Source organism: Loa loa (genome assembly GCF_000183805.2).
Source record: "Loa loa unplaced genomic scaffold supercont3.89, whole genome shotgun sequence".
Lineage (NCBI taxonomy): Eukaryota > Metazoa > Nematoda > Chromadorea > Rhabditida > Onchocercidae > Loa > Loa loa.
Window position 1 is genome coordinate 193,497 of NW_018108269.1, and position 9,490 is coordinate 202,986.

The 9,490-nt window shown below is 36.9% G+C and overlaps 3 protein-coding genes across 3 annotated transcripts in view; 1 reads left to right on the forward strand and 2 right to left on the reverse strand.

The window, feature by feature from the left end:
• The window catches only part of LOAG_17543 (TK/CSK protein kinase), a gene marked incomplete at its 3' end in the record, with an annotated part of 3,877 nt that extends 2,249 nt beyond the window's left edge, over window positions 1–1,628 (reverse strand). Inside the window, exons 1-5 of the mRNA XM_020450203.1 lie at window positions 1,501–1,628; window positions 946–1,073; window positions 672–779; window positions 458–530; window positions 140–326 (exon numbers count right to left, since the gene is read on the reverse strand). Coding sequence (XP_020306160.1) covers window positions 140–326; window positions 458–530; window positions 672–779; window positions 946–1,073; window positions 1,501–1,557 — 553 coding nt within the window. The 5' untranslated portion in view covers window positions 1,558–1,628. The remainder of the gene's footprint in view (window positions 1–139; window positions 327–457; window positions 531–671; window positions 780–945; window positions 1,074–1,500) is intronic.
• Window positions 1,629–4,781: 3,153 nt separating this feature from the next.
• LOAG_09908 (hypothetical protein) lies at window positions 4,782–7,161 on the forward strand. Its single transcript, XM_020448045.1, has 5 exons — window positions 4,782–4,954; window positions 5,646–5,791; window positions 6,110–6,246; window positions 6,384–6,492; window positions 6,796–7,161. Exons 1-5 carry the CDS (start codon window positions 4,909–4,911, stop codon window positions 7,060–7,062), a joined length of 705 nt encoding a protein of 234 aa, XP_020301777.1. The 5' UTR covers window positions 4,782–4,908; the 3' UTR covers window positions 7,063–7,161.
• A 1,103-nt stretch (window positions 7,162–8,264) lies between these two features.
• LOAG_17544 (hypothetical protein) overlaps window positions 8,265–9,490 on the reverse strand; it is a 2,642-nt gene continuing 1,416 nt past the window's right edge. Inside the window, exons 5-6 of the mRNA XM_020450204.1 lie at window positions 8,733–8,934; window positions 8,265–8,595 (exon numbers count right to left, since the gene is read on the reverse strand). Of these exons, the coding sequence (XP_020306161.1) occupies window positions 8,461–8,595; window positions 8,733–8,934 (337 nt within the window). The 3' untranslated portion in view covers window positions 8,265–8,460. The remainder of the gene's footprint in view (window positions 8,596–8,732; window positions 8,935–9,490) is intronic.

The window sequence follows — 9,490 nt, forward strand, 5'->3', positions numbered from 1 at the left end:
AATGATAATATTAAATTCAATGGGCAATTTGTCTTTCACAATTTAATTACTTCTTCAGCAGCAAGAATTCCAGACATTTTGACGCCATAAACCGCTACACAATTAGTCAAAATACGGAAAAAAAGTCTATGAGACAAACCCCCAAATTCTCCATGACCAATAATATCTCCAAGATGTATTTCGTTTTGATTGATAATCAATGAGGCTTCACGGAAGAGTCGTGTCCGCTCTTCCAAAGATTCATTGTCTCTTGTAATTCGATAATTATCGTTGATTACTGGTGTTATAAGGCGATGACATAGGCCATCTGCGTCTCGTTTGTAATGCTGGAAGTGTGTGAAATTCTGCAGGAACCAAGTCGAGAAAAACGAGTTTGCAACAAAGCGACTCATTGGAGCACAGCAGACTACCAACAAGCGGACGACTATCTTTCAGAAAAAATTATCTGATGGCTCACCGCTATCAGCTGTGTCAAATTATCAAAATTTTCTTCGTGATCACATGTCAGGATGCCATTCAGTTGATAGATCCTGCAAATTATCACGTCATAATCACCAGTGGTTTTCTGTAGTGAGAAAAAATTATTCTTTAAAAGCACCTAACATCCCTACCATCGAATATATCCACTAATACCACTTTAATATCCTTCATTCTGATATGTAAAAAGATACCTATAATGTTCCACCTTGCCACTAAAAGCCATGCACAATGTATAGTCGCCTGGAAAATTGGTAGAATCACGCACAAGAAATGTTCCATCAGCTTGTCCGGATAATATCCTAGAAAAAGAAAGTGTAACAGGGTAGTGAAGACAAAACATGTTTCATAGAAAGAGGTCGAATAAGGAGTATTCGCTTTATTCTAAAAAATTTCCTTCTAAACAAGTTAAGAAGCAGTTCGACAATTTGTTAACAACACATCCAATCTTTCCAAGAAACAGCTAACTTTTCTGTATGTTCACGCGTGATATTCCCATGATACCAGGGCTTCGGGTGCTGCTCGTTTTTGGCCACATATCGCCTATCTACACAACTAACTACACTGGTCTGCTTTCCATTCGTGTTTCCCCCATTCTGAAGAATATATTACCACCCATAACTAACACTGGCAAAGCCATAGTTAGATACCATTTATGATCAAATATTGCATCTTTTCTCAATGATTACACTGTCTCAGCAATATCTGTACATTCGCATCCTAATATATCTCGACAATATGTTGTACTGTTAATGTCGGGATAATTTTTTCTAAAAATTTCTAGTTCTTTTACGACCCACTTTTTAGTTAGTGCAATCAGAACTCGTGATGTAACTTCTTTGCTGTTCGATTTTGAAGTAGTAAGTAAAAGATGTGAAATAACACAAGTAGAATGCGTAAGTAAATGATTTGATAAAGAAAAAGTTACGAGAATGGAAACTGTTAGCCATACACTGTCGTCTTTTCGACAGATGTTATCATTCATCAGTGCATAAGTAAATGATTTGATAAAGAAAAACTTACGGGAATGGAAACTGCTAGCCGTACATTGTCGTCTTCTCGATAGATGTTATCATTCATCAGTTAGAAGAAATACAATGATGATATCGAAAATAATAATCCTGTCTCTCGCCTCCCTCTTTGTCCTGAAAAATAAATCCTAACATAACTGAAATAGAACAATAGGGAACAGAACAGGTGTCGACGATTACGTCTCTGGAGGACATCTGAGAAAATGCGGAGCGGGATAATAACGTAAAGGTTAAAAAAGGAAGAGTAAGCAACGTCACGTTCCACATTTCTATCTTCGGACGGACGGGGGGATGGGCAACCTGAACAGAACGATAGTGATACTTCCGTTGACCCAACTGTCATCGGAGTGATCAGAATGGAGGAATAAATGAAATAGCTTTTGTACGGTGACAGCAGTCGAGAGAGATGCAGAGAGTACACTCAGCTCTGCGGTCCGCAGGTTGGGTGGGTATACCCTGGTTTGTAATAACTTGAAATATATCCCACTCCTCTCCTGCAAATGAGTTGGTGAAAGGCGAGGAGGGAGATGGAAAGCGGGACTAGGAGAATCAACACACTGGATGATAACTCGAATAGGAGACAGGCATGCTTACATGAACCAAAATGAATGCAAAAGGTGAACATTCTTTCGGATACAAACAGTACTCCAGATCAACATGAAGAGCAGCTCGAGCTATGGAGAAGAATGGAGTACTTAAGGAGGGAAGCCGAAAAAATGAAAACATCCCGTATCATCTGCAAATAAAAATCCTAAAACACTACGAACAATATGATAGTGCTGGCACCGTTGATGATTACACGTAAAAGGAAACCACAACATCCAGCCATTCATTTCTCGTTCATACTACGTGAACTATTCCGAAAAGTAACTTTCCATTTCAATATATTATGAGGGAAATAAGTCACCTTGGTGTTGTGTAGTCAGTAAGCAGATGGGAGAGACTCACATATTTCGGTGAAGTCAAAGTATCACACTCACATCATTCTGTGATTGACCCGAAACAAAGGTCAAGTTCACTCTATAACTTCTGTGTTGGCTAGATCACATAATATTGCAAGTTCAACAACTTTCACGGCGAAATGCATCCTCGTTACTATCCGATTCCAGAAAGGATAAACACAGCACCACCATTCACAACAAAACAAAAAGATACAATACAAGATGATCCAGCGAAACTTGGTTTGATTCTAACTGAAGTTGCATTTGTTTTTATAAAGCTTGCGCAGGACAGTTTAAGTTTCTAAGGGGTAGTAATGGAAGCGATACCATTTTTGGTTGGAATGTAATATATGTTCAATGGACATACGTGATACGTGAAAGGTCCACAATCACCCAACAACGCATAATGTTCCGCGAACAATACTGCAAACCAAACCGTAGATGGATAGTTCGCATATAGCTGCCTTTAAGAAAATAATGGAGGTGGCATACAGATTAAAAGTACTCGGTGTTTGAGGATGATGTACCGTACCATTGCAGTGTCATGTTACTGTCGCAACTGCTCACCAATACCCACTGGTGTATTCTCGACATTAACGTAAATCAGGCACATTGCGCCTTCTTTGTTGTTTCCTGTATGGAGTACTTCTTCACATTCTCTGAATATTCGCATGTACTTATGGCTTCTCCCGGACACATTCAAATTCTGGATCACCGTTACAACATTTCATGTCTATTGGCTCGAAGTGGATGTAAACATCAGAAATCTTTTCGACCCCGATTAGTCCCAACTAACAGCTAAATTTCTTCGCAAAGTCAAGTTGTATACCACAAACAGAACATCCCTCGTTACTGTTCCACACTGATTACGCATGCTGTTCCGGTGGTCATTACTTCTAACTTTTGTTGTTCCTTTTCCAAGTGACATGAAATTCATATCGTGGCAAAATGACCGTTTTGATATTTTTTGTCATCTCAGCAAAGTGTTCGCTCGATTTGGAATACGCAAACTCTAATTTCGAACAATATCCGTTTTTTGCCAGTCGTACGCCAGTGAACTTCAGAATTCCTGCTTATTTAACCTATTATCAGTTCACCACCTTTCTAACTCCGGTCCAGTGTGAATCCGAACACTCTGTGGATGTCTTCAAGGGGCTGTAAACGTAATGGAAATATTGCTGAAAATATCCACACCGTTTGCACTGATTCGTTACTTTTTTATTCAGTTGTTTTCACATTTATCCTAGTGAAATTTACTTAAACCTCTTCCTTATTTACAATAATTGTTCGGAAGTCATTTGTCAGGTCAATATCATTAAATCATCCTATCAACTATTCACAACGCAAAACAGTGGTTGTATGCCTTAATCAAGGACGCAGAGGTAACTGTGACACGATGAACGAAACGGCTGGGTCCAGAAGAGAAAAAGTTATGTAAATGAAGCTATGGCAAGTAATTTTATCCAACATTAGGCGATATCTGTTTGGTTTACTGGGTACAAAAAAAAAAAGGCCGATGAAATAGATCAGGATGATTCAACGACGCGATTGAAATTAGCTCTTAACAACGACTGAGGAACTAAATTTTAATTTAGTTCAAAAGACAAGGATTAATTTTTGCAGAATATTAACGAAAATCAAACTTCGTGTACTTTTTTAATATGTTATTTAGTAGTCAGATTTTTACTTGTCGTACTTTGCTCTTGCTCAAATAACTGCTGTCTAGTTTGCAATCCCATGGCTTTTGATATGAACATAAACCGAGTAATTCTTCCACTCGTTCATTCTTTGATTTTATCCTTGATGGTGATGTGTTTTATTTGCTAACAAAGCTAAGTATTTTACCTTCTTCTTCACATAAATAATATTCGCAACCGCTTTACAGTTCGTCTGTGCACGTTGAACTTCAATGTCTTCAGTGTCAACAAGGGGAATTGGGGTAAGGCAGGAGGGAACAGGACGGTGTTGCTATGAAATTGAAAGCAACAAGTTCGTTAAGAACTAAGTTGTTGACTGTCTACCAGATATGTGCATAGGATTGCCTTGAAACGATCAGTATATTAGGCATATTGGGAGTTTCTATGTTAGACTAAGAGAAGTGTAGGGATAGGTTCTGAAATGTGTGTGACATGATGGTAATCATATCTATGTTGTTCTACTGCATTCCACCTATATCGTCTAAAATCTTCGGAGATTTCTGTAACAAATTAGAAGTTTTTAATACTCCGAAATGTACTCACGCAGCTGTTGCGAACCGTTCAGCAGTTATTTATGTGTTGGTCGACGATTGTTGATTTCTTACACTAAGTCTAAAGCAAGACTAATGCTTAGCCGAAAATTCAGCTATGGTGGGTCGCGCTGATGAAGAATGAATTTGCTATTACTGCTGTTGCTAGTTGTAACTTTGCTGCAAAGCAAATCATCTGCATCAGGAGGAAGGAGGAAGATTTGTCTTTTCTATGATTCGGTCTATTCAACTTCTTTGGTTTCTTTTTTACATCTTCGGTTCGTTAAAACTTTAAACTTTTTTCTCACAAAAAGCTAACAATTTTATTATCTAAGTCTACCAGACGATCGAAACAAGTAGAACTGCTAAATCTGCCACGATATTACGACGGTATTACCGCGTGTCATCAAAATGGTTACAGAAAAGGAAACCGATGATCTGCTTGTTTAATACAGTTATGAACGAGTGGTGTCCAAATTTTGTCCTCGTGATGTTTTTTAAATTTCTTTTTAACTTGGACTTTTGGTTTACTTGTTAAATGACATCTGTCGTTTCTTCCAAGAGACCTATCTACTACAACTTAAAGAAATTTATAATTCTCCAGAAAAAATTTTTATCAGTAGGAAGTAACTGGAATTTTCCCATAAAATGTCCAAAAAACACTACGCTGTCTAAACATTTCATGAAAATATTCCAATTATTTTGCCAATAATGAAAATAGTTCACAACGGGGAACTTCTCATTAAATACTCCCCTCATTAGTTTGATTCTGGAAATAAAAATTTTAAAACAGTAAAGACAATACAGTTTCCGCCGTTTATTCCATTTTTCCCGTTTTCGTTTAATCCTGTTGATTATTCGTTTCATTGCTGCTGAAAACCAAACAGTTACTGTAGCAGGATGAAGACAGAATGATCAATAGAGCAAAGATTTCAAATAAAATTAAGCCTTAACCTAAAATGGTTTTAGGTATGAGTGATGAATCACTGTTTGGTATGAGTTGTGAGGAATATCGAGATCAGTTATCCGAATGGTCTCAATGCATCATACCACACGGCGATCTGGCTGATGCAATCACCCTCTTTCTGAGAAGTATTAAGAATTTTGGATGCAAAGTTAGTCGATTTAGAAACATTATGTCTCAGCACCCATTATGGCGTATCCTCTGGTGGTGGCGGTCCAGAATGACTGAAAAGATTGCAAAAGTTCAATTATTTATTAGTTGTCAATTGTTAAATCGTTCATTTCAACGATCTGTGATTGTATCTCTCTTTGATCACCTGATCCTAACGGTCAGTTTACGGAGGTATTTTAGCACCGTACAACTTTTGTCACGATGAGATTATCGGGTCAAGTTATTTGGAAGATTCGATTGTTTGGATATTTCGAGAGTACAAATTAAAAGGAACAAGTTTTAAAAAATTCGTTTACAGCTTCCACCCAAAAAAGTAATCAAATTTGGGCTCAACTTTTTGCGTAACAATTCGAACAGCTACTTGGAACATCCACTTTATAAGCGCATTACTACTCAAAACTGTGGCAAATGCAGCCGAAGAATTAGATGTTGCAAGTTGGCATTTTCTCATACAATTCTACAGAGGAATAGGGCCTAGCTCAAGCCAACAAACATCAGAATGTATCTAAATATTCGGATTACTCACTTTTAAAGAAATTTTAAGGAATTCTGTAAATCGGATAATTTTACAGGAGGTCAAAATCATTCCTAGCTCAAGCTTATGAGTCAGAAGCGTGCACTGGATCCGATGTTGCTTGTTTGTTCAACCCGCTTTCAGCCAGCGATTTACGAGAGCTCACGGTTTTTTTTTTACCATACTACATTGATTTTATCAAATTAGTATAGCTAATCCAACATTTCCCCACCATTTTATTATAATGTATACTTCTCAAACTGTATACTTCTACAAATATTTTTTATGCGATCAATTTGCATTTCTAGCTTTTCCGGAAGAAAGGCTTTTTTTTTTTTATAGGACTAAATCCTGAGTTTAGCATGTAACAATGTAACAAGATGGATGCGAAACTTTTGATATGAGACCAAACTTTGTTGGCAAGGCACGGAATTCGTGAAATGCGCTTGATGGATATTATGTTGATTCAGGAAAGATATCCGAATATAGTTCCATCGCAGGATGGATGTGATGTATCAGGTTATGTGGCTGCTGAACTGATAACACTAAGCAAAGGACCGACGTATCAGTATGTGGAACCATTGCTATGTCAGATACTAGGTACCAGAATACCCGCTGTAAACTGTGTACTACACGGTGATAAATGCCATTGTTGTTGCTTCTCATACACTCCCCAACCGGATGGTTATTGTCACTTAAGTAGCAATACATCATCCTCATGTCCTTCCTATTCATAATGCTATTTTTAAGCACAAGGTGACACTACGCAGTGGCCTTCATTAAGTGCGTTAGTTATTTCTTTCCTGCTATAACAGCAGAAGTCTTTTAATACCAATTTTCATCTTATAAAAAATAAGGTACTTTGATGCTCCTTCTCACAGATGACGTCACCATACAGAATTTGGATTAGATTAAGTGTACGTTACTGCTTGTATCTGGAATCTTAGATAAATGCGAAGTTTGAAGTATCTCTGTCCCAGTCGTCCTCCTTCTGAACACAATTTACATAGGTAACAATATCAATACTAATACTTAAACAAAGATGACTCTAAATGAATATATAAAATTACATGTTTCCAGTGAAATAGGCCTAATGCGCCTAATCGCTGGTAATGTTTTATGGACAACGCTCACTGCTTTAATCATAAATTATAACCACAGTCCTCACCAATCAGGTAAAGTTGTCAGAAAATTAGCAAATATATCTTACTACTTCCTCCTCTCCCTAAATGTTGCTGTAAGTTTGAATATTGTTTTCGAATAAATTAATAACTACGAATTCTTCGTGTGTAGCACGGACAAATACAATACTGCGAACTGGAAGTTTCTAATTCAATCCACCTTTTTTTTTTTTTTTTTAATAAAGTACTAAAACAAGGCAACTATGCAAAGTAATGGACATGAGAATATGTAAAATCGATGAGCCTGAACTTCAAAACTGCAGAACCCGCAACAAAGTTTAAAATAACTAGTAACTATAAAACAATGAATGCACTCTAACGTAAACGTAACAAATCTAAAGCTGTCAATATTACTGACCAAAACAGACAACAAAAAAGAAGTCTCAAAGAAAGCCTGTGCAAAACAGACAGCACTGATAGAATATTTGAAAAGTATATTTTCCGCGAGCTACATCTATGATGACGTTCGCGACTAGTAATTTAAAGAAAGAGCAGAGTAACTAAAAAGTTAACATTATAAAATGCTGGAATTATACCCGTTATAAGACCTGAATTACATACCGGAAAACTTTTCGAAAATAAATTCATAATCACTGAGATTAGCTTCAGATTACTTTCAGTTACTTTTACTACTGAGAACGGCAGGATGGAATAAAACGGACCCGCTGGAGATTCCGCTGGTTTCTCAGAAATAAGCCTAAAAATGATCTGAAATGGGAAGCATTAACTACATATGCTTCAACACGAAATTTTTAGATTACCAGTTCTTCGGTATGGAAAAATGCAACCAACAATGAAAAATAAAGACAAATGAAGACGGATGATAAATAATTGGATACATTAAGTCGCCGTACGGACAAAAAAAAAAGTCTCAGGAATTTCAAAGACCAAACCATCGTCCCTAAGCACCATACTTCTGGACAACTACTAGCAACAACAGTGCACGCATACACGTTAGCATGTCGAATTAATCCCCTGCTCGATTATGACTCCATCAGCTACTCTATTGTCGTTGGGAATAGTTACCGGATCATTCACATCAAATGCTGGCGAAGCGAAAACAATATGAATCCCAGGATATTTCGTACGCTGAAACACTCATACATAAGCTCAGGGAATTGATTCAATTATTAGACCCTTGTTATTACATTGCCTACAAAGTAATGCAAAGGCGAAAACATCACTTCAGTATTACAGGCAAATTGATGATCGAATGAACAGCTTACACTGCTTTCTGCGACTTTTAACGCAGCAAAATGTATTTCTTTACGGGAAAGATAATAGCGACACTGACATACAGCCTTTAACATGAAACCTTGAAATAATATTATAATAAGCAACATAATGATCGAAAATAGGTAAATAACGTTTGATTCCGCCTTGAAAGAATAATCAAGTGATGGAGATTGTATATGCAGCATATGAATACTGAAAATGACACCATTAGAAAAAAAAAGTTTTTTAAGTGAAAGGTTCCAACTGATGGTCTTCGGTCCAGTATTATAACCAAGACTGTAAAACGTTGCCGGAAAGCGAAAGTTTCACGTACAGCAATCCCGAGCTCAGATGAAGATGATATAAAAACAAGGAAAAGTTAGTAGTAATGGTTTATTTTAGATCAAAAAAAAAATCTCGTTGTCTTTAACCAGACGATCGAGATCAAATTTTAAAACTTGAACTATTTCAACCTTCCCATGCTTTCATCTTATTAAACTTTCATATGCGATTATTTTTAAGCCGGCGGTAGCTACATTATAGATCGAATTGTCTAGAAAAAGAAACTTACAAAGTAAATAAGACTTCAATGTCGATTGCAACAATGTATGACACAATAAATGGTAAAAGATAATGAGGAGCCTGCTTCTTGATGCCAGCGATTACTTGATAATGAACAAGTGTGCCGATTCCAAGGTACAAGAAAGAAAGGCTAAAGAAACAGGACTAGAATACTCAAAATCGAGTAGTCATGTAAATCAAATGGATA

Coding starts and splice junctions, on each gene's coding strand:
- LOAG_09908 (XM_020448045.1), top strand. CDS start 4,909: ATGATTCGGTCTATTCAACTTCTTTGGTTTCTTTTTTACATCTTCG. Junction 5,792..6,109: donor TTAAGAATTTTGGATGCAAA/GTTAGTCGATTT, acceptor ATTCGTTTACAG/CTTCCACCCAAAAAAGTAAT. Junction 6,247..6,383: donor CGAAGAATTAGATGTTGCAA/GTTGGCATTTTC, acceptor ATAATTTTACAG/GAGGTCAAAATCATTCCTAG.